Source organism: Schistocerca nitens, chromosome 9, assembly GCF_023898315.1.
Source record: "Schistocerca nitens isolate TAMUIC-IGC-003100 chromosome 9, iqSchNite1.1, whole genome shotgun sequence".
Classification (NCBI taxonomy): domain Eukaryota; kingdom Metazoa; phylum Arthropoda; class Insecta; order Orthoptera; family Acrididae; genus Schistocerca; species Schistocerca nitens.
The window spans coordinates 288,555,043-288,580,581 of NC_064622.1; the positions used below are offsets into that span (position 1 = coordinate 288,555,043).

Consider the following 25,539-nt stretch of genomic DNA (forward strand, 5'->3'; position numbering starts at 1 on the left):
CACTTCCTCATCCCCTCAAACCCAGAATCCCCCACAGAAGAACCACAAAAGTGCCCCACTTGTGACAGGATACTTTCCGGGACTGGACCAGACTCTGAATGTGGCTCTCCAGCAGGGATACGACTTCCTCAAATCCTGCCCTGAAATGAGATCCATCCTTCATGAAATCCTCCCCACTCCGCCAAGAGTGTCTTTCCGCCGTCCACCTAACCTTCGTAACCTGTTAGTTCATCCCTATGAAATCCCCAAACCACCTTCCCTACCCTCTGGCTCCTATCCTTGTAACCGCCCCCGGTGCAAAACCTGTCCCATGCACCCTCCCACCACCACCTACTCCAGTCCTGTAACCCGGAAGGTGTACACGATCAAAGGCAGAGCCACGTGTGAAAGCACCCACGTGATTTACCAACTGACCTGCCTACACTGTGATGCATTCTATGTGGGAATGACCAGCAACAAACTGTCCATTCGCATGAATGGACACAGGCAGACAGTGTTTGTTGGTAATGAGGATCACCCTGTGGCTAAACATGCCTTGGTGCACAGCCAGCACATCTTGGCACAGTGTTACACCGTCCGGGTTATCTGGATACTTCCCACCAACACCAACCTATCCGAACTCCGGAGATGGGAACTTGCCCTTCAGTATATCCTCTCTTCTCGTTATCCGCCAGGCCTCAATCTCCGCTAATTTCAAGTTGCCGCCACTCATACCTCACCTGTCTCTCAACAACTTCTTTGCCTCTACTCTTCCACCTCACTGACATCTCTGCCCAAACTCTTTGTCTTTAAATATGTCTGCTTGTGTCTGTATGTGTGGATGGATATGTGTGTGTGTGCGAGTGTATACCTGTCCTTTTTTCCCCCTAAGGTAAGTCTTTCCGCTCCCGGGATTGGAATGACTCCTTACCCTCTCCCTTAAAACCCACAACCTTTCGTCTTTCCCTCTCCTTCCCTCTTTCCTGATGAGGCAACAGTTTGTTGCGAAAGCTTGAATTTTGTGTGTATATTTGTGTTTGTTTGTGTGTCTATCGACCTGCCAGCGCTTTTGTTCGGTAAGTCTCATCATCTTTCTTTTTAGATATATATACACTCCTGGAAATGGAAAAAAGAACACATTGACACCGGTGTGTCAGACCCACCATACTTGCTCCGGACACTGCGAGAGGGCAGTACAAGCAATGATCACACGCACGGCACAGCGGACACACCAGGAACCGCGGTGTTGGCCGTCGAATGGCGCTAGCTGCGCAGCATTTGTGCACCGCCGCCGTCAGTGTCAGCCAGTTTGCCGTGGCATACGGAGCTCCATCGCAGTCTTTAACACTGGTAGCATGCCGCGACAGCGTGGACGTGAACCGTATGTGCAGTTGACGGACTTTGAGCGAGGGCGTATAGTGGGCATGCGGGAGGCCGGGTGGACGTACCGCCGAATTGCTCAACACGTGGGGCGTGAGGTCTCCACAGTACATCGATGTTGTCGCCAGTGGTCGGCGGAAGGTGCATGTGCCCGTCGACCTGGGACCGGACCGCAGCGACGCACGGATGCACGCCAAGACCGTAGGATCCTACGCAGTGCCGTAGGGGACCGCACCGCCACTTCCCAGCAAATTAGGGACACTGTTGCTCCTGGGGTATCGGCGAGGACCATTCGCAACCGTCTCCATGAAGCTGGGCTACGGTCCCGCACACCGTTAGGCCGTCTTCCGCTCACGCCCCAACATCGTGTAGCCCGCCTCCAGTGGTGTCGCGACAGGCACGAATGGAGGGACGAATGGAGACGTGTCGTCTTCAGCGATGAGAGTCGCTTCTGCCTTGGTGCCAATGATGGTCGTATGCGTGTTTGGCGCCGTGCAGGTGAGCGCCAATCAGGACTGCATACGACCGAGGCACACAGGGCCAACACCCGGCATCATGGTGTGGGGAGCGATCTCCTACACTGGCCGTACACCACTGGTGATCGTCGAGGGGACACTGAATAGTGCACGGTACATCCAAACCGTCATCGAACCCATCGTTCTACCATTCCTAGACCGGCAAGGGAACTTGCTGTTCCAACAGGACAATGCACGTCCGCATGTATCCCGTGCCACCCAACGTGCTCTAGAAGGTGTAAGTCAACTACCCTGGCCAGCAAGATCTCCGGATCTGTCCCCCATTGAGCATGTTTGGGACTGGATGAAGCGTCGTCTCACGCGGTCTGCACGTCCAGCACGAACGCTGGTCCAACTGAGGCGCCAGGTGGAAATGGCATGGCAAGCCGTTCCACAGGACTACATCCAGCATCTCTACGATCGTCTCCATGGGAGAATAGCAGCCTGCATTGCTGCGAAAGGTGGATATACACTGTACTAGTGCCGACATTGTGCATGCTCTGTTGCCTGTGTCTGTGTGCCTGTGGTTCTGTCAGTGTGATCATGTGATGTATCCGACCCCAGGAATGTGTCAATAAAGTTTCCCCTTCCTGGGACAATGAATTCACGGTGTTCTTATTTCAATTTCCAGGAGTGTGTGTATATATATATATATATATATATATATATATATATATATATATATATATATATATATGGAATGTTTCCCTCTCTCTCTCTCTCTCTCTCTATATATATATATATATATATATATATATATATATATATATGGTTATAATAGAGGGAAACATTCCATGTAGGAAAAATATATCTAAAAATAAAGGTGATGTGACTTACCAAATGAAAGTGCTGGCAGGTCGACAGACACACAAACAAACACAAACATACACACAAAATTCAAGCTTTCGCAACAAACTGTTGCCTCATCAGGAAAGAGGGAAGGAGAGGGAAAGACAAAAGGATGCGGGTTTTAAGGGAGAGGGTAAGGAGTCATTCCAATCCCGGGAGCGGAAAGACTTACCTTAGGGGGAAAAAAGGACGGGTGTACACTCGCACACACACACATATCCATCCCTTCCCCTTCCCCTTCCCCTTCCCCTTCCCTTCTCCTGCCCTCTTTCCTGATGAGGCAACAGTTTGTTGCGAAAGCTTGAATTTTGTGTGTATGTTTGTGTTTGTTTGTGTGTCTGTCGACCTGCCAGCACTTTCATTTGGTGAAGCATTCCACATGGGAAAAATATATTAAAAGAAGATGCTGTGACTTACCAAATGGGAAAGCGCTGGTAGATAGACACAATAAAAAATTAAAAAAAAGCACACACAAACACACACACACAAATATCAAGCTTTCGTAACCCACAGTTGCTTCATCAGGAAAGAGGGAAGGAGGGGGAAAGACGTGAGGATGTGGGTTTTAAGGGAGAGGGTAAGGAGTCATTCCAATCCCAGGAGTGGAAAGACTTGTGTCTGTACATGTGCGGATGGATATGTGTGTGTGTGCGAGTGTATACTTGTCCCTTTTTCCCCCTAAGGTAAGTCTTTCCGCTCCCGGGATTGGAATGACTCCTTACCCTCTCCATTAAAACCCACATCCTTTCGTCTTTCCCTCTCCTTCCCTCTTTCCTGATGAAGTAACTGTGGCTTGATATTTGTGTGTGTGTTTTTTTATTTTTTATTGTGTCTATCTACCAGCACTTTCCCGTTTGGTAAGTCGCAGCATCTTTTTTTGTGAATGTAATAGAGGGAAACATTCCACGTGGGAAAAATATATCTAAAAACAAAGATGATGTAACTTACCAAACGAAAGTGTTGGTATGTTGATAGAGACACAAACAAACACAAACACACACACAAAATTCAAGCTTTCGCAACCCGCGGTTGCTTCATCAGGAAAGAGGGAAGGAGAGGGAAAGACGAAAGGATGTGGGTTTTAAGGGAGAGGGTAAGGAGTCATTCCAATCCTGGGAGCGGAAAGACTTACCTTAGGGGGAAAAAAGGACAGGTATACACTCATACACTTGCACACACACACATATCCATCCGCACATATTAGCAGAGTTTGAGGCCTGTCACTCAACATCTTTGCCTCTGTACTGCCGCTTCGACTGACATCTCTGCCCAAACTCTTTGCCTTTACATATGTATGTGCGGATGGATATGTCTCTGTGTGTGTGTGTGTGTGTGTGTGTGTGTGTGTGTGTGTGTGTGTGAGTGTATACCTGTCCCTTTTTCCCCCTAAGGTAAGTCTTTCCGCTCCCGGGATTGGAATGACTCCTTACCCTCTTCCTTAAAACCCACATCCTTTCGTCTTTCCCTCTCCTTCCATCTTTCCTGATGAAGCAACCATGGGTTGTGAAAGCTTGAGATTTGTGTGTGTGTTTGTGTGTTTTTTATTGTACCTATCTACCAGCGCTTTCTCGCTTGGTATATATGTGTGTGTGTTGTCTTATTCTGATGAAGGCCGTTTTGGCCAAGAGCATGCTTGATTGAGTCTTTTTGTTGTGCCTTTCTGCAACTCAGCACTCTGATATATCATAAGTAGCAACGTATTCTTTTCATAATACTGTCATTATTCCAACCTGGATATTCCATTGTTTGATTCTATCAACACCTGAATAGCCCTTTCTTTCACCTTCTCTGTTTTTGTCCCCTCGCGTCCCTGCTCCTTCTCCCCAGTAGCACATCCTACTGAAATTGCACTTAATAGTCCACCATCCTGTACCAGCAACAACTCGGCACAGCACTGCTGCATCTTCCCCCACCCCTACATCACTATACCTCCCCCTTCCAACCTCCATCTCACTCCTCTTCTGAACTTCAGTATCCACCACAGGTGATACTGCTCACTTCTGTTGGGTTTCAGTCCCTGAAGACAGTGGTTATGTGTGTGTGTGTGTGTGTGTATGTGTGTGTGTATGTGTGTGTGCATCTAACAAAGGCCACTGCTCAACAACTCCTTTATTATCTCAATTTGTTAAACAATGTGATGAATGATAGAAAAGGAAAAAAATCTTTCACCAGTTGCAGAAATAAAAACTTCAGATGATATGCTATCTTTTGTTTGAAAATCTTTAATAGTTCATTGTGTGAGCAAAGAACTGTTGCTTGATATAACTGAGAAAAAGGAAAATCATAATTGGGTGGATAAACAATCTGCTCACCAAATAGTGACAGGAGGAAACGCATATGAAAGTTAAGGAAATATGCAAGCTTTCAGAGTCCGTGGCTGCTTCTTTTGTTAGAAGTGTTGAAGGGAAAAGAAGACGGATGAAGGAAAATGACTGATGAGGTTTGGGAAATGAGGAAAGTTAGGAAAATTTGCCTCAGATCAGCAGAGACATGCTGGATGGGGTGAGAAGGAAAGGAAAGGAAGGAAAGTTAGAGAGTAACATCCTGTTAACAGAACAGTCATTTAAGATGTAGACCATGCTAGTATTACAAAAGGGTGGGAAAGGTAATTGGTGTTCTGACTAGGAACACATGGATACACAAGCCCTAAAAGAGGTACAAATCATTGGATCACAGAGTGACATCAACAAAAACACAATGAAAGTAATTTAATTGTCTCCTACATGAGGACCCAGAGGTCCATGCACGTGCTCATAAAAACACTGTTGTTGATGATGTAGTGCTGTACATGCACGATGGACCTGGTAACAGTGTCCAGTGACTGAGCTGTCCCTGACAACCGCCTCGGGTACTTGTAGGCATGCTGTTTGAATATTGTCCTACACTATGCTTGCCATAGTGGCCTGACTCATGGCCAATGTGGGCTGTAGGTGTAGTAACTGCTCGGTCAGTTACTACACCCCTTTTTCTGTGAGTGGGCGGGCAGCAAGGGTGGCGGGGGGGGGGGGGGGGGGGGGAAGACCAGGTGTCTCCATATATGATGTGACAAAAAATATGTGAATGGCAGTTGTGGCAATTCTGGGGAGGCACTCAAAGGTCCCAGACGTTACCAATCTGCCTGGACTGGCATGTACAGATGAAACTGAGTGGGACAAATGCACCCCCACTGCCCACCGACCCCAGGATGACCACTGGACAGGACCAGTGACAGGAGGGCAGGAGCCCTCTGGTTGTCGGAGTACACAATGAGCTGCAGCTGCACAGAAAGCAACAATGGTGGACTGTGTAACTGGACACCCTCTGCCAACATTACCCTTTTTTATATAGAAATAGCCAATGCCAAAAAATACTTTCAAATCTTGAATAGGTTAAAATTATCTCAGCTGTTTCTCTAAAAGAATTTCATATGATTTTGTATACAATGTATTATATTTCAGGCTAAAATGTATACAAAGAAATTAAATTGTTACAATCGATACAGCTAAAATTCTTCCTCTTTTAGATATATTTGAAATTACAAAATATCTGGCATATTTAAAATTCATATTATTAATTGCACAATCTAATGCTAATTATTAAATTTATTTCTGGATTCATTTATAAAATAATGATATAGCTTGGTGAAGAGTCTTCTTTTGTCAAGAAAGTTTTTAAACCTTTTTGTTTGGTTAACTCTTTGGAATATTGTTAGTACCGCAGAATGTAAGTAATAGTGGGCATGCCTCTGATAGAAACAGATGTGTTTTTATATCTGCCAATAACAATGTAATTTGTGCTGTTACAGAAGTGGAAATTGTAAAGATGGTGTAATATTGAAAGAACATGACAAAAAGTGAAATTCATCATTAAGACAGGCAAATCTTCAAACATTATTATGTCAACTGTAACCCATAAAAGTTAAAGAAATTTTAGCTTCAAGAATCTACCCCTAGATGTGACTGCAGGCAACAATGAGAAAATAAAGATGTAAAAAAGTTTTTTTGTGTATCTTACACCTCTCAAAGCTTTTGAAACTAATGAAGAGACTGAAAAATTTAATGTTGATCTGTGGGAGGGTAAGATTACAACTGGAGAGGTGAGGCAATGGAGACCTGGCTTCTGGCCCCATTAACAGCAGCACAAGTTTAGTGCAGTGGGAGGTGGTGGCACCAGCTGCAGAAAAGAAACCCTGCTGTCTGAGAGAGAGAAGGAGGTGGGGAAGGAGGAGGCACAGAAAGACCTTCTTTCTCCACCTGAGAATAATGTAACTGGGCAAAAATTAGTGTTTTCAATTCTGAATGGCGATGGGGCAGGACTGCCCCCCACCTCATACTGCAACACAACGGTAACCAGGAACAGATGTTTGCTGGGTTGAAATGTTGCAAGAGATTACGGAGTGAATACTATCCTTAAGCTGCAGAAAAGCATGCTCACAGGCCGCAGACCACTGTCCAAAGAAACAGTTGCAAGAGTTGGGCAATAGAAGCTGCTCTGGGGATACATTTGTTATAGTATGCCACACTGTTGAGGAAAGCCTTAAGTTCTCATAGATTAAATGGACGGTACTAAGCCCTAATGGTGGTGACATGTTACATGGAGCACATGCCCTGCAAGGAAATTTCATGACCCAAATAAACACTGGAAGGCTGGATAAAGCGAGACTTCGTGAGATTACATTTGACAATAGTAAATAAATAATGTAAGTCAGGTAGGTGATACCTCTTTGTGGCACCTGTCATGACAATATCATCATGATAATTAATGCAATGAGAAACTATCATCATAACTTGTTCTAAAAACAGTTGAAAGATGGCAGGGTCACTAACGATGCCAAACATTAGCTGTTGATACTGACAGAAGCCAAAAGGTGTATTAGCCACAAGAAACTCTGATGCCTCTTCCAATGGAATCTGAAGGTAGTCTTTGGCCAAGATAATTTTCAAAAAGAATTGACATCAGCCAAGTTTGAGAGAAACTCTCTGGGTGGGACAGGGGTGAGTGTCTATGTGCAGTAACAGTGACCCTGAAGTTACCATAGAACCAAAGCTGACTGGATGCCTTCTCTACAATCATTAAGGTCATAGCCCACTCACTTGAAGAAATCAGTTTAATCATTCCCAATGATGTTAAGCAATCCAGCTCTGTCTTAACCTGGTCACATAAAGCCAGTACCAGTGGCTGCCCCCAAAATAAGTGAGGCCTGATGGAGGGTTTGAGGGCAATGTGTGCTGCGAAATTGTTTGCACAATCTAACGCTGGGGCAGATATATCCAAAACCACAGGGCACACGGAATCCAGTTCATGGTAAGGCACTTAGTTTGACATGAGATGCACAACATCCGCAACAGAAAAACATAAAGTAGCAAAGACATCTAACCTAAACCCATTTTCAGTACTCCTTTTGCTAACCACCAAGTATTGTAAATTGCGTCGGCTGCAAATTAGCCAAGAACAGGAGTCTGCCGTTTATTATAAAGGCCTTACCAACCAACGCTTGATGTATGTCATTCATGCTGCATGAAACAAGAGGGGCACACAGGAAGTGACATTCACTGTTCCCGCTACCGGTAATAAGCTTGTCCCTGTTGGCCCAGTTGACTTGTTTGTACTGCAGCTACTTCCTCTTCCCGCAGTGGGTTAGGCTCTATGTCCCAGGGCTGGATGCTGTCAACAGTGGTAACATCACTCAATGTCTCTCATAGGTGGCTCGTAGCATGGGATACTTCAAATGACTGTGTAATATTCAAAACCTCTTCTAAGATAAGGACCTCAAATCGTAGGGAAAGCTGACACACCTCCTTATATGGGGGTCAGATGAATGTCTGTGTCTCTGACCACCATGCCTGCAAAAGGCTCCTGAAACTTATTTTCGAAAAACCGACACTTATGATGAGAATGTGGAGATCAGCTGAGCAAGCTCAATAGGTTTTCTGCAGCTGTTTGCAGACAGTTGGTAGAAATCAACACACAAAGCGATCACATATGTACACTTGTGGTGATAAGAGGACAGCAAATTACACATATCATCAAAAGAAAGCAACACTGGTTCTTGCAATGGAGCTAACTGGCAGAGTACATGATACATATGAGAGGGTAAAGTACGAAAAGAGCATAACAAGTCTCAGTCTCAACCACCTGGAATATCACGAAATGTTCGCAAAGCTGCTTCTCATAAGCACCTCAGTTTTTCATGGATTTCTGCAAGGGAGAAATGGTGGCAGGTGAACAACTGGCAACTGAACGTGGGTCAACATAGGCAACAACTTTCCAACACAAATGTATGCGCCTGCTGTTGTTGCACTGCAGAAGAGACTAAAATAAAGCCTGCATGAAAGAGGCAAATGGCAGAAAAACCACAGAGTCCAAAACACATGAAAATTCAACCCTCAAATCTGACACTTGTGTTCTAATTAGGAACACAAGAAAATACATGGCTGTAAGAGAGACACAATTTATTGGGTCACAGTATCAATGAAAATACAATATACCCCGCTTTTATGTTCCCGCAATTAATGTTTTTGCACTGTTTACATTTTTTATTGGTCCCATCAAATTTCGTATGCCCACAATGTTAATTTGCACCTGATTTTGCGTCAACATATTCATAATTTTTCTGCAATTTACACATTATGAAAAACTGTTTGTGGAGGAAAAATGTCACTAGTATGATGTTGGCCATCCAGTAGTGTTTACAAATATTATGCGGTTAAGTTTCTTGACACCAGAGCACTCTGCTCAGCGAATCTGAACCGGTAAATGGAACAAATCGTGCTGTATCTCCTGCTGCTGCCAAGCTCTACTTGGCATGGTCGCTGATGGGAGTAAATATGTTCATTCGGATGAAGACCATCACAACCATTACCAAACTGTCTCTACTGCGCAAAAGCAGTTTCATGATTGTTGTGATCATCGTGACACCTTTGTCGAACCATATTTAGTGTGTTTCAGCATCTGGCCTCTTGGAGCGCTAGTTGACACCGTCATTCACTTTGCGTAGCTCAAATGTTTTTAGTTTAAAAATAGCGCTGGTTACATATTTTATTCATGCTGAGCAAACCTTTTTCGAGAATAGAAATGGGCAAAGTCATTCATCCTTGGGAACTAGTTCACTGGTGATCACTGTTTTTTGGGAACCATTCATTTTTACTAGTTGACCGTTCATTGTGCTTGGTATACGGTTCTTATGGAAAACTGAAAATTAGTAGCATAGCTGAATGAAGATGGAAGGCACCAAGAGGGGGCATTTGCCCCCCCCATGGAGTACAGAGCATTTATTCATAACAGAATTCTCACACACTCATAATTTTCGTAATTCTGCAAAACATCTCATTTAGCAAACTGTAGTGTTATGTGGCTGATTGCTGGGAAATAATATAAGGTGGCACACGAAAAACAACCCCCGAGTACAGACTGCTCGCCAATTACGCATGAGTTGTTGACAGCTACAAGCAGAAGAGATGAACATGTAATACCTGTACCACTGAAATAATACTGCCACATAGAAGAAGGTGTAATTAGATGAATCATAAACACTAACTTCACTTAATGAATCTTTATTCAGTATTCAGCACTTGCATGTACAAGAGTGCAGAGTGAACTGCCTATGGCCAGAACACATACAGTATATATACAGCTACAGAATATTCCAGTACAACGATTCTTGACATTTGTGGATACTTCTAGAATGTACTTGAACCGAATATAGAAATAAAAATTGTACAGTCCAGCTGAGCTTTGAACTCACACCCTCCATTCAACAGTTTAGTATCACAACCACTACACCACAGTGATACTCAGCTTCTACTGTGACATTGCTCCCTCCTTAAGAGAACAGTGTCTCAGTGTTACGTCCTCCTAGTCTGGGAGCAAGTCATCAGTCCTGCGTACTTCGATGCCCAATGACTGATGCTCACCCTGGTGGTGATCTTCTTAGAACTTCCTTTGCCACTTAACTCTTTGTCACTTTCCCTCTTGTTGCCTGTCGCTGGAGCTTCGAATTTGCCCTGGATGGCAGGATCCTTGTAGGGCCTCATTCGAAGGATGTGGACCGTATCTCTGATCTTTCGTAGTCTTTTGTCGGGGTCGAAATCTTCAACTTCATAAGTAACATCAGACAACCGTCTTACAACCTTATAAGATCCAAAGTAGTGCCTGAGGAGCTTCTCACAGAGACCAACCTTCCAAACAGGAGTGAAGATCCAGACGAGGTCACCAGGCTGGTAGACAACAGGGCAGTGCATCACATCATACCTTCGGCGATCGTTTTCTTCAGCCTGCAGCATACGGAGTCGAGCTAACTGCCGAGCTTCCTCAGCTCTGGTTAACACCTGGCCGATGTAGTTGTTGTTCACGTCATCAGGATGTAACGAAAACATTGTATCCATCATTGTAGTCGCCTCATGCCCATGCACCAGGAAAAATGGCGTAAATCCTGTGGTGTCTTGTTTGGCCGTGTTTTAGGCAAACAACACGAAGGGTAGCATCTCATCCCAGTTGCTCTGCTCAGCATTGACGAACACTGATACCATGTCGGCCAAGGTCTTATTAAGGCGTTCAGTAGTTTGCGGATGGTAGGCAGTCGCCATGTGATGAGTAATGTTGCACCGATGGCTTATGTCTGTCACAAGATTCGATTGAAAAACTTTCCCTCAATTCGTAATTAATGACCTTGGGGCACAGGTGTTTTATTACAATATTTTACATGATGGATTTCGCTACCTTGGATGCTTTGGATGTTTTCAAGGCTTTTGTAATGGCATAGCATATCAGATAAACAGTGCAAACATTAATCCATTTATTGCCACTAGCAGACACTGGAAATCGTCCGAGGTCAATCCCAACACACTAGAAAGCTGTTTCCGCTGGTGGAATTGGTATGAGTCAGGCAGGTGGTTTCTGAGGAACTGCCTTTCACCTCTGGCACTCTATACAGTGCGACACATAGTGATGGACACTCCTGAATAAACCTGGCCAGAAAAATCTCTTGTGCACTCTATCGTAGGTCTTAATAAATCCTAAATGTCTGACCTCAGGTGTGTCATGGAATTTCTGTAGAACATCTAAGCACATGTGTTTAGGAATCACTGGTAGCCACCTCTTTCCAAACGCATCAAAGTTTTTCTTGCAAAGTAAACCATTAACTACCTTAAATTGTCCTTTCACATACTCTGACCAATTTAAGGCAAGCATAATTTGAGATATCTTGGCATCCTTCTTCTGCTCAGCAGAGAGATCCTAGAGTGCAGCAAGAGAGTCACTATCTTCATCAAAGTCACGATGGCCTTGCACAGGGTTTCTTGAGAGACAGCCGGCATCTCGGCATTTTCTTCCACTTTTGTGCACTATGGTAGTGTCATATTCTTGAACATGTAGTGCCCACCTGGCGAGTCGTCCTGTTGGACCCTTAAGACCTGTCAGCCAACAAAATGAGTGACAGTTTGTAACAACTGTGAATGGCCTTCCACAGAAATACTGTTGAAATCTGCACATGGGCCAGATCAAAGCAAGACATTCTCTTTCTGTAATTGTGTAGTTTCTCTTGGTTTTTTGTGAGTGTTCTAGAAGCATAGGCTATAACCTTCTTTTTTTCCATCGAAAATTTCCACCAGAACAGCATCGATCCCATACCCACAGGGATCTGTAGGTGCTCTCTCATCATACAGACCAAGCACAGGGTCAGTCGTCGGAGCTTTTCACAGCACATCGAAAGAATCTTGTTGAGCACCACCCCCGATAAATTTAGCATCAGCTTTTAACAACTCTTTGAGTCGCATGGCGTTCATACGAATGTCTTTGATAAAACGACGCTAATAAGAACACTATAGGAGGAAGCTTCTCACATTTCTAATACTTTTAGGAATAGGAAATTCTGTTATAGATCTTACCTTTTCTGTGTCTGGCCACACATCTTCATTTGACAGAAAGATTTCTTTTGCTCTCAAGAATCTCATTCCTGGATTAAGTTTCAGTCCACCTTGTTGGAGACTCTTAAGAACAGCCCTCAGTCTTTTTATATGTTCATCAAATGTCTCTGAGAACACTATAATGTCATTTAAATAACAAAGACATATCGTCCACTTCAGGTGACTTAGAAGATTATCCATCATCTGTTCAAAAGTTGCTGGTGCATTACACAAACCAAACGGCATTACCTTAAACTCACACAGGCCCTCAGGGGTGATGAATGCAGTTTTATCATGATCAGTCTTATCTACGTCGGTCTGCCAGTATCCTGAGTACACGTCCATGGTTGAGAAAAAGTTAGCCCCCTTCTGACAATCTAGTGTGTCGTCAATTTGTGGAAGAGGATTGACGTCCTTTTCAGATATCTTATTAAGTTTCATGTAATCAACACAAAAGCGCCAACTGCCATTCTTCTTTCTGACAAGGAACACTGGTGATGACCATGGGCTCTGCGAAGGCTGAATGATGTCATTCTTCATCATTTTCTCTACCTCATTGTGAATTATTCGACATTCCATTGCTGACATATGGTATGCTCTCTGGCTTATTGGTTGATGGTCTCCAGTGCTAATTCGGTGCTTCACCATCGATATGTCTATTTCAGAGAACTCTTGAAGAATGGCAAGTAGCTTCTTCTGTTGTTTCTTAGTGACATCTGGTGATAGTCGATCTAGAAGATCTTGTCTCGTAGTTGTAGTGCTAATTTTGCCCACAGGCTCGACATGGGAGGTTTCTATGACGCTCAGCTGTTCTTCAATTAACGGCTCAGCGTTTGCTATGCACATGCATCTTGTAAGGATCTGCGGATTTGGCAACAGTTAACTATCCACAATTCACCGAATCTGTTCTTAAATGAGACAACAGAGGCTGGGATGACCAAATTATTCTTCAGTGGTATGCTTCTCTTACATTCCACTACAAGATCCATGGGTTGATGCTTGCATGACACGTGACAGTTAACTTTCTAGCGCTGACTGCAGGAATGATCACTTTATCCAGCACACATAGTCACCACACACTTGAATGTGCATCTTCCTGCACAGAGTATCTCATCTCATCTAGCATAATATTTGAGCAACCACAATCTATAATTGCCAGAGAAGCTTCCAAAAAGTCCCATCTGAAAATGACATTATGACTACACTCTTGTAAGACAATGAATTCTAAGGGCTGTGTAAGGCCACTTATACCCACACGAATGGTAGATCTTCCTGTACATTTTACGTATTTCCCATTAGCCGCTTTCAGTAGAGATGTTTTGTTGTCGATGAATACTGTTTTCTGCAACTGGCAACGGTACTTTTCTGAAAGGACTGAATATGATGCTCCAGAGTCCACAAGAGCTTGGGCTGATAGGCCATCCATGAGGATATCAACGTAGTTTCTTATCAATTGTAGTGATCAATAGCGGAGGATTTCTCTTCGGCGGCCTCACTTCCCAGGAAGGTTGTACCCTATAGTTTTCCAAGTTGCGGCGGCTAGGTGATCAGGTGTAGCTTCTAAATGGTGATGGAGACCTTGATCGGTGTGTTGGGGAGTGTCCTCTCCAGTGGCTAGCTTGCAGCGATGGTGACCTATGTCGTCCTGGACCTGCATCTTCTCGTTCATCTTCGTTGTCCTGGAATTGGCGTAGGCTAAGATCGGTCTGCTGTCTTCTGGCGTGGGTGTCAGCAAATATCCGTCGCTGTTCTCGACAATAGTGCACCACATGTCCCAGTTGTCCACAGTGGAAACATACTACTTGGTTATTCTGGGTCCTCCAGATGTCAGTCTTTCTTGGAGCCAAAACAGGTTCCTCATGAGGCATTGTACGGATGTAACTCTGCCTGGTTCTCGACTTTTTCACCATTTCAAAGGGAAATGAAGGCCGAGAGATTGGGTTCAATGTCTGTTCCACTTCCTCCCTTATGACCTCTTGAAGCGTCTTGGTCTTTTGCTCGCTGTGCAATCCAAGTACATCCAAGTGCCTTCTGAACTTCCTCTCCCACTGTCTGACAAAGAACACTTGTGAAATCAGTTGCTTCCTCCATCACAGACATAGATATGACACTTGGAAGCCATTCAAACTTTTTGTGGGTAGTTCTTTTTTTATGCATTGTCTCGATAACTGGCACCATTTTATCAAGTCATCTGCTGTTGAAACCAACTTCAGGAGTAGGGCTTGATACATGTACTCAGCAACACCCTTCATGAGATGTGCAACCTTATCTTCCTCCTTCATTCTAGGATCCACTATTTTACACAGCTCCAAGATGTCTTGAATGTAGGATGCTGTAGTTTCTCCTGGATGCTGTGCCCTGCACTTTAATTTATCTTCAGCCTTGCACTTCTGTCGTCGTGTGTCACTGAAATACTTGCTCAGTTCCGCCTGGAATACTTCCCAGCTTGTGAACCTCTCTTCGTTGTTCTCATAATATTGCTTGGCAGTGCCCTCCAAGTAGAAAAATTCGTTAGCCAAACACACGGTGTCACCCCGTTTGTTAAATTTGGCTATACATTCATATACCTTCAGCCACTTGTTTGGATCTTGGCCATCGTCACCAGAGAACCCAGAAGGATGACTCATGTGGTGGCACACAGTTGCTGTCATCGTAATGTCCTCTTCTTCTTCTGTCTCTGACAGATTGCAATCTTACCAGAGAACCCAGAAGGATGTCTCATGTGGTGGCACACAGTTGATGTCATCGTAGTGTCCTCTTCTTCTTCTGTCTCTGATAGATTGCAATCTGTTGAATATGGCTCGAACTCGGGTTTCTAGCCATGTAAACGGTGGCTCTGTTGTGGCCTGATGGAAGCCACTATGTTGTCGATAATGTGCGCTATCGTAAGTTCCAATACCCAGCATCTCCACCAGAACAATGTCACGTAGGAGAAGGTGTAATTAGATGAATAACGAACACTAACTTCACTTAACGAAGGTTCATTCAGCACTTGCACATACAAGAGCGCAGAGTGAACTGCCTCCGTCCAGAACACATACAGTATATATACAGCTACAGAATATTCCAGGACAATGATTCTTGACATTTCTGGATACTTCTAGAATTTACTTGAACTGAATATAGTAATTAAAATTGTACAGTTCAGCTGAGTTTTGAACTCACGACCTTTCATGCAACAGTTAAGTATCGTAGCCACTACACGACAGTGCAGTCAGCTCCTGCTGTGACATTATTGTAGATGTTATCATATTGTCTTTACAAAATGTGACACCATACACTTGATTACGAAGTGCAGGCTTCATTCAGTTGTAAGTTGATCTGCCTTCCATAACAATAAACATACTATTTTATCTTGGATAAAAAAAAAGACGGAAAATGGCCACTTGTGTGTGCCGTGCCAACGTCCTTGTAGTAACAAAAAAAATCTTGCCTTTTTACAAGTATTTCTTCTGCTGTTTATCGAAATTTTGAAGTAAGCTGATAGGTCATTTTGTTACGTGAAAAGATGTATGTATTACATGCCACATAATTTTTAAGTGATTTACATAATTATAAAATACATTTTAATTACCGGTCGTAGATGCTCAATAGAATATGAAAAGAACCAGAAGTTCATAGTTCAAAAAAGGTTTGAAACAGATCTAGAATGGACATGCAAAGTGAATGAAACAAACAACAACTCGAGACGGAACTGCGACCTGTGGCCATGCAAAGAAGGACAAGTCCGGCTGAGCAAGACTGAGACCGAGACCAAGACAGACGGGAAAGGGACTGAGGCTGGAATGAGACTGGATGACGTGCTGTTTGGGAACGAGACCAACCGTTTCCTGTTCCTGGGAACTATACGTAGAAAGCCGCAACTGAAGTGAACTATGAAAGACAACCAAGGCTGGAACAAGACCAGCCGACTCCGGTAACGAGACCGGTCATTTCCCATTCGCGGGAACTATAAGTAGAAAGCCGTGACTGAAGTGAACTGTGAAAGACAGTTCCTTAGAATTCATTCCTCGCTCGTTCCATTCATCTTGGTGAACCGTTCCTTTGGACCCATTAGTTCACGAATTTATTCTTGTTGTCAAGTGCATTATTTACATATGTATTTTTTGTGATGTTACACAAACAAACAATGTGAGTGATAGTGTGTGTGTGTGTGTGTGTCTGTGTGTGTGTGTGTGGTTTTCTACATAAATGATGATGAACAGTACCTGATAACCTCAAAAAGACGACTGCAGTGCAAGAGATGCAGAATAACACACATTCCAACACCACACAAAATATATATTTGCACTTGACAAAGAGGAAAAATTCTCAAAACATGTCATGCTAAGCATGAAAGAATACATAACTAGTGACATATTGCATTATTTAAATGACGAATGACAGATGCAGGCTTTCAAAAACATCAATTATGACGTATGGCATTGAGTCAAATGTTCCTACTTCCCAGACAGTTGTCAGTTCCAGTTATATCAGTGGTTTTTATTAGATAATAAACCTTCATTAGATAATAAACAAGTCTCTGACAAGTCTTTTATGCCTGTTATGTACATATATCACATATAAAGTGTAAGGGGGTTTCCTATCATGTTACTTTTACAGATTAAAATGGTATTTCCCACATTTTACATTTTAGTGCATTTAACACAATTTTTTGAAGTCCCTTGAAAAGTATAAAAGCAGGGTTTCACTGTAGCTTACACATCTCGAACACTCTTACCAACAGAGGACCTGGAGACCCGTGCATGCCCTTATAAAAAGTCTCTCCACGTCAGGTGTCACTGGTATAATGCTGTGCTCACACGGCAGAGCTGTGTGAGGGAGGCCGATGACCAGGCTGCCCCTATTGGCAGCCGCCTCGAGTAGCTGTGGGCATGCTGTTTGAATGTTGGTGTGCACTACACTTGTTGTAGCGGCCCAACTTGCATCAGTTGTGAGCGGGTGGTGTAGTATCCAGTGAGTTACTACAATTGGCTGTGCCCTTTTTAAAAGAACTATCCTGGCATTTACCTACAGCAGTTTAGGAAAATCATGGAAAACCTACATCTGGATGGCCAGACAGGAATTTGAACCATTGTCCAAAATAACTCTAGTCTCTCAATTGCTACTCTAGAATAAAAAGTACATTTTGCAAAGCTGGAAGTGTAAATCCTGTGATAACTTCATCTAAATATGAAGAAAATTTGACTAAAAACTTTAAAACACATGACAGGTACATGCAGACACAATTAAATGTTTAATGTTGACTAATACAAACAAAACGTTACAAAAATAGTTTTACTAAAAGCAAGTGAAGCTAAAATAAAATGAAGTTCAAAAATTATACAGAAAAAATAACTGTCTACAGTATCATATAAACTGCAGATATAACAAAAATAAATTTTCTAAACTACAAGACACAAAAATGTCACAAACAAATTGCACTTTCAGAGTAGCTTTTGTTGTAATACACATTAAAATATTTCAATAGGTCCTGAATTTTTTTGTCTTGGTACCGAAAACTAGATCTTATTTTTTAAAAAAGGTACAAGAGAAAGTTGTGAGACAAAGAACTGGTCATGTTTACTAACCTCAACATAATCCTTCTGGCAATTGGTGCTGTTTTCCAGTTGAAAGCGCTCAATAAAAGTAAGATTAACATGATAGCCATCAGGAATACGAATATCCCAATCACATTCACTGTTACTTGGGTACTGTTTTGGATAGTTGGGAGACACAAGTTCTCGGTTGTTATCATGTAGGATTCCACCACAGCCTGAAATTTACAGAGTAGTATTTTACTAAAAGAGCTACCATACAGTTAAATACTGATAATGGATATCTAACCAATATATATAAACTAACAAAGGGGGATGATTGATTACATTATACTAGTTAACAAAATACTATAGTTACCAAAATAATTATGAAATTGGCCTAATGCACTACCCTGTATGCCATTGTTGTCATAGCTGAGCATACGTAATGTATCAGCATCATTTTTTTCTCTTCATACATCATATCCACAGAAGTAATTACAAAATAACTCATTTTTTCTAATTTTCTCATAACGATTGACAGTCAAGATGTATGTGAAAAGATTTAATATGTTGAAATTTTGGCATTTAAATGGTGTACATAACCTTCCTATAATGTCTTCCACAGAAGATTGTTAAAGGTGTTGCACTCACTGTTCAAAAGAAAACATGGAAATGGCAACAGGCTAAAGTTATTAGAAATTCGTAAATCTGTACTGGATTGATATACGAAGCATACAACTGTCATACCTCAACAAAAGATTCTGCCAAGAAACTGAGAAAAGTCTTGGCCTACATAAAATCACTAAGCGGGTCTAGGGCTTTTAGCCCATCACTCTTTGACCAGTGTGCTATGACAGTAGAATACAATCATTCATGCAGGAGAATCATACAAACATGTCATCATTTTGCAATTGTGGAGCCTCCTTTATGGAGGACATACTAATAGGCATCCCTGGCACAGAGAAACAACTGAAAAAGTTAAAAGCAAATACATTCCCAGGTCTGGATGGCACTCCCAGTTCTGTTTTACAAAGAGTACTCTGCAACACTGGCCTCTTACTTAGCTTCCATTTTTCATGAACCTCTTTCCCAGCACAAAGCTCCAAGCAACTGGGAGGAAGCAAAGGGTAAAAGATCAGACATTCACAATTACAGATCAACATCCTTAACTTCAGTTTGCCGCTGGATTCTTGAGCATATTCTCAGTTCGAATTTTATAAATTTTCTTGAGATTGAAAAACCCCTGTCCACAAATCAGCATGCTTTTAGAAAGCATCACTAGTTTGAAATTCAGCTTTTCCTTTCCGTGCACGATATCTCGCAAACTATGGATAAGGGCAACAGGCAGATTCCATATTCCTATCTTTATGAAAACATTTACCACTGTGTCCCACAGCTGAATGTTAACAAGGGTATGAACATGTGGATATATTCCCAGATATGTGTGTGACTCGAAGACTTCTTAAGTAACAGAACCCAGTATGTTGTCCTCAACGGTGAGTGTTCATCAAAGACAAGAGTCCCCCAGGGAAGTGGGATAGGACCACTGTAATTTTGTATATATAATTTCTCATATACATGAAAGATCTGACAGGCAAGGTGAGCAACAATGTGTGGCTGTCTGCTGATGATGATGTGGTATATGGGAAGGTACGCCACTGATTGACTGAGAGGATACAAGATGACATAGACAAAATTTCTAGTTGGTGTGACGAATAGCAACTAACTGTAAATGTAGAAAAATGTAAGTTAACGCAAATTACCAGGAAAAGCAAACCTGCAATGTTTCAATACAGCATTAGTAGTATGCTGCTTGACAGAGTAATGTTGATGAAACACTGCAAAGTTATTTGAAATAGAACTAATATGTAGGGAAGGCGAATGGTCACCTCTAGTTTATAGGGACAATTTTAGACAAGTGTTGTTCATCTGTAAAGGAGACAACATATAGGACACTAGTATGATCCATTATTGAGTGCTGCTTAAGTGTTCTGGATCTGCCCGAGAGCGGATTAAAGGAAGACATCAATGCAATTCAGAGGCAGGCTGCTAGGTATGTTACCAGTAGTTCCTAACAACACATAAGTATTGTGGATATGCTTTGGGAAGTCAAATGGGAATTGCTGGATGATAGGTGATGTTCTTTTTGAGAAACACAATTGAGAACATTTAGAGAACTGAAATCTGAAGCTGACTGCAGAATGATTCTACAGCTGCCAACATATATTTTGCATAAGAACCACAGAGGTAAGAGCAGAGAAATTAGGGCTTGTGTGGAGGCTTGCAGACAGTTGTTTTACCCAAGCTCTACTTGTGAATGGAATAGGAAAGAAAATGACTAGTAATGGTACAGGGCACCCTTCACCAGGCATCATACGGCAGCTTGCTGAGTATGTATTTAGATATAGAAGCATTTCTGTGATACATGAGATGTGACTAAACATACTGGAATGATGCGGCTGCGGTATAAACCATTTTTATCACTTCTGCTGGGTTTAACAGATGAAATAGTGAACGCAGCAGACAACTGAAGAGATAAAAAGAAAGTCAAGGAGAGATCCTTTTCTAAACAAAGGATATTAAATTTAATTGACAAAACAAAACAAAAAATGCAAAAATCTGCAAACAAAGCTGGCAAAAGGGAACACAGATGCCCAGAAATTGAGAATGACAGGAAGTTCGAGATGGCAAGGCAGGAATGGCTTGAGTGGAACTGAAAACCTACTGAAGCATGCATTACAATGGGAAAAATAGGTGCTTCCTACAGGAAAATTAGAGAAACTTTCAAAGAAGAGAGAATCAGTTTTCTTGCATCAACGGCACCATACTGCAGAAAAAGCAAGACAGATTAGTGAAAGGAAGATATGGAAGAGCTATGCAAAGGAAGTCAAGTTGTAGACAACGTTATGGAAATGGATGAGGAAGTAGATGAAGATGATATGAGAGTTATGAAATTGTGAGAAGAATTTGACAAAGTGCCGAGGCACATGCTGAAACAAGGTGCCTGAAATAGAAAACATTCACTTCAGATTATTAAAATCCTTGGGAGAATCAATCATGACACAACTATTCCACCCAGTATATGGGTTATATGAGACACGTGAACTTCCCTCAAACTTCATAAAGAATGCAATAACACCAATTACAAAGAAGAATAGTATTGACAGTTGTGAATATCACAGAATCATTAGTTTGTAAATACTGATACAAATTGTTCACAAAAGACTGGAATACATGTCAGAAAATTACCTCACAGATCAGTTTAGGTTCAGGAGAAATTTGGGAACATGTAAGGCAGCATGACACTGTGACTTATCTTAGAATAGTGACTAAACAGAGGCAAACTTTTGTTTGGTGTATTTGTATATTTAGAGAGAGCTTTTGCCAAAGCTGGCTGGAATACATTCCTTGAAATTCTGATGGCAGCAAGGATAAAATCAGGGAGAGAAAGGTTTTCCACAACTTGTACTACCAGACAACAAATATAAGAGTCAAAAGACACTGAAAGAGAGCAGTAGTTCAGATGGGTAAGAAAGGGTTATAGCCTATCTCCATGTTATTGAATCTGTACCTTGAGCGAGCAATAATGGAAAAAATGAGGACAAATTTGGAAAAGGAATTAAAGATGAAGCAGAAGAAATCAAAACTTTGAAGTTTACTGATAACATTGTAATTTTGTGAGAGATGAAAAAGGACTTGGAAAATCAGTTGAAAAGAAAATGTAAGTGTCTTGAGAAGAGATCAGAAGACACATTTCAACAAAAGTCAACCAAGAGTAATGGAAGATACTCAAGTTAAATCAGGCAATGCTGAGGGAATTACATTACAAAATGAGACATTAAAAGTAGTACATGAGTTTACTATTTAGGGAGCAAAACGACTGAAAATGGACGCAGTAGAGAGGATACAATATCCAGACTCGCAAAGTCATGAAAAGGATTTGTGAAAAAAGAGATTTATTAATAATGAATATAAATTAGGCTTTAGGAAATCTTTACTGAAAGTATTCATCTGGAATATAGCCTTGTACGAAAATGAACTGCAAAGCACACCATTGTGTAGATGCAGGTTTGGTTTTTCAGGGATTTTTGTAGATCAAAATTAAAGAGAATGAAGAAAAAGAGAAACTGAGATACAAATATATTAAGGAAAGAGCCCAATTGGAAATTAATAAGGCTTACTATGTGGAGAATGGCTAGGAGCACCTTGTCCAAAACTGAACACTGTATGTATCAGCAACAAAGTCTTCTTTCTTCTTTTTCTCTGCATTTATCCTGGAACTTCATGGGTTCAGCATGGTACACAATTGCCCTTCCACTTGCCACATTCATGAAATAAAAGTTGTGGAGGGTCTTTCTAAATATTTTACACTGTCATCTTTTCTGATATTACAATCCATTTCTACTGTCTACTCTGGAATATTATTAGTAACAACACTAACTTGAGCATTGGAATAAATGGTACTCTCTACAGTAAACCTGCCCTTCAAATTTTTATTTACTAAGATTGTAAATTGCCTGTAAACTTTAATATACTGTACCAATGAGATCTTCCATAATAATGTGAGCTATCACATTACCAAGAAAATATGGAAACTAATGCATCAGGTACACTGCGGAAATCGCTGTCACCACCATACAGTCTGGAACAGGATCTTGACTATCACATCTCTATAACTGTCAGAGATAGTCTACAAGAAAACCAATTGCATAGTCAGGAAGTCATGAACATGATTACTGTCCTTTTCCACAATGTGGTGTCATAGGAATATGAAGCAGGGTAATAATAACTCAGTTCCGAATTGTATCAGTTGTTTGGGTTTATATACTTAATACACTGCTGGCCACCGTAAATGCAACACCCTGAAGGAAGCATCCGAATCAAGTGAAATTTACACCATGGGTTTGCAGCGATGAGATATGTAACTGATTAGAATTTCAGTGCAGACGCACATCATGCGCGCCTGTGGCGCCACCTCATAGCGCCATTTAAGGCTTGGCGATTTCGACGAGTGTACGTTCGGCACGTGTGTTTTCCTTGTGGTTGTTTCACAAGACGATCAGTTATGCCTCGTAGACAACAGCGAACATCTTTTGATCAAGTATCCGAGTCCGACAGAGGAAGGATAGTGGCTTACCGAGATTGTGGATTATCATACAGAGAAATCGCTAGTCGTGTTGGACGAAACCAAACAACTGTAATGCGGATATGTGACCGTTGGATGCAGGAGGGTACGACGGACCGACGTGGTCGATCGCATTCACCTCGGTGCACCACTGCACATCCTGATAGGCAAATTGTGCGCATGGCAGTGACGGATTGCTCAGTGACATCCCGAACCATAGCACAGCACATTGAGTCTGTAACGCATCATCTAGTGTCTGCGTGTACCATTCGACGCCGTTTACAGCAGAGTGGTCTGTCCGCAAGACGTCCATTGCTTCGTCTACCATTGACGCAGAACCACAGTCGTCTCCGTCGCCAATGGTGTGATGACAGACGGATTTGGACGGTAGAATGGAATGACGTTGTCTTTACTGACGAGGCGCGCTTCTGTCTGCAGCACCACGATGGTCGAATTCAAGTGTGGAGACACCGTGGAGAGAGGATGCTGGACAGCTGCATTATGCACCGCCACACTGGTCTTGCACCGGGTATTATGGTACGGGGCGGTATTGGATATTACTCTCGCACGCCTCTAGTATGCATTGCCGGTACTTTAAATAGCCGGCGCTACATATCCGAGGTGCTGGAGCCAGTTGTCCTTCCTTACCTTCAGGGCTCGGCCACAGCCATATTTCAACAGGATAATGCGCGTCCACACGTGGCACGCATTGTCCAAAGGTTCTTCGTCAATAATCAGATTGAATTGCTTCCCAGGCCGGCTCGCTCTCCGGATCTTTCGCCGATAGAAAACATGTGGTCCATGGTTGCTCAACAAGTGACCCAGATTACATCCCCAGCTGCCACACCAGATGATCTTTGGCAACGTGTGGAAGCTGCTTGGGCTGCTGTACCCCAGGAACGCATCCAACGTCTCTTTGACTCAATGCCGAGACGTGTGGTAGCGGTGATCTCCAACAATGGCGGCTACTCTGGCTACTGATTCTGGCAGGAACCACATGTCACAGACGTCTGTAAACGTAATCATTTGATACTTGGTCAACATGTTATCTACAAAATAAATCTTGTTGTGCTACCTCTTGTCTTTCTTGGTGTTGCATTTACGGTGGCCAGCAGTGTATGTACATAGAGAAGAAGAAGAAGAAGAAGAAGAAGAGGGAGAAGAGGAAGAGTCAAATGACACTGGAAAACTCTGAATGGAATTTAAATATAGGAAGGAGTACAGCTAATCACTCACTGCATAATTGAGGAGTTGATCACTGACAGGTACATAAACAAGACAGAAGGAAATAAAGGTGAACGTAGCACCAACCTAGAGGTCACTGAAGGTGGAGCATGGTATCAGACTGGAGACGGCAATTTACTGTACCATTTTCAATGGAACCATTGCAGTAATTGCTTTAACTGATTTTGGGACAACATGAAAAATGAAGAACTCAGTGGCCAGATGGAGAGTTGAATCAATGTTCTTCCAAACATGGTCTCTTACTCAGGCAGACAATGTCCGGACTCAAAATTAACTAAAAAAAATCGCATTTTTCCAGCTGGATACCTGTTCTAACTATACTGTGGTACCACAAGGACAACATAGCCATGCAACTTAGCAAAAAGAATGACATAATCTAAAAGCTTAGCAATGATTTATAGCTGGTTTATGTGCCGATTAGCTGCTCACTGTTTCCTTTTCTACAGTAATGCAGAGCATGTAATTGTAAAATAAAACTATTACAAGAGTCTTTCTTGGCAATCTTTTAATTGGGCAATGAGTAGCCCCCATACTTCAGATTGTAACTAGACTTTACAGCAGACTTGAATCAGAGAAGTTTATTTTACATTAAACATGTAAAGCAGTTGTAAGCACATATCCTATTCATGTTCATGCAGAGAGAAACTCTAAAAATGAATTTGTAGCAGTCAGTGAAGGATTCATCAAATGATTTCATCAATTGGGCATGAAATGGCTAACCTGAAATTACTGGAGATGTGTGTAGACTGAAGCCAGGCCCTGAAGGGTTAGGGCCTGTGTGGTATTCAATCCAGACATAGTTGCTTTCTGAAATTACATCTGTTGCAGTGGTTGTACCTGCTGTTAAATGCACAATCTCTGGGGAATCAATGCTTCCTCCATTATGAATGGCAAAATAATGTTCTTCTCCAGGTCCTCCACGAAAGTTCACTTGGTAGAAATGCACCTGTGCTAACAATTATTTATATGAAACACACATCTGAAAACTGAGGCTACAAATTAAATCAGTAAATAGATAGCTATTTTTACTAATAGAAAAAAAGAAC

The 25,539-nt window shown here is 42.2% G+C and overlaps 1 protein-coding gene across 1 annotated transcript in view; it reads right to left on the minus strand.

The window, feature by feature from the left end:
- LOC126202937 (cubilin-like) overlaps window positions 1-25,539 on the minus strand; it is a 771,281-nt gene that overhangs the window by 136,456 nt on the left and 609,286 nt on the right. The window contains exons 52-53 of the mRNA XM_049937033.1: window positions 25,214-25,439; window positions 18,175-18,359 (exon numbers count right to left, since the gene is read on the minus strand). Of these exons, the coding sequence (XP_049792990.1) occupies window positions 18,175-18,359; window positions 25,214-25,439 (411 nt within the window). The remainder of the gene's footprint in view (window positions 1-18,174; window positions 18,360-25,213; window positions 25,440-25,539) is intronic.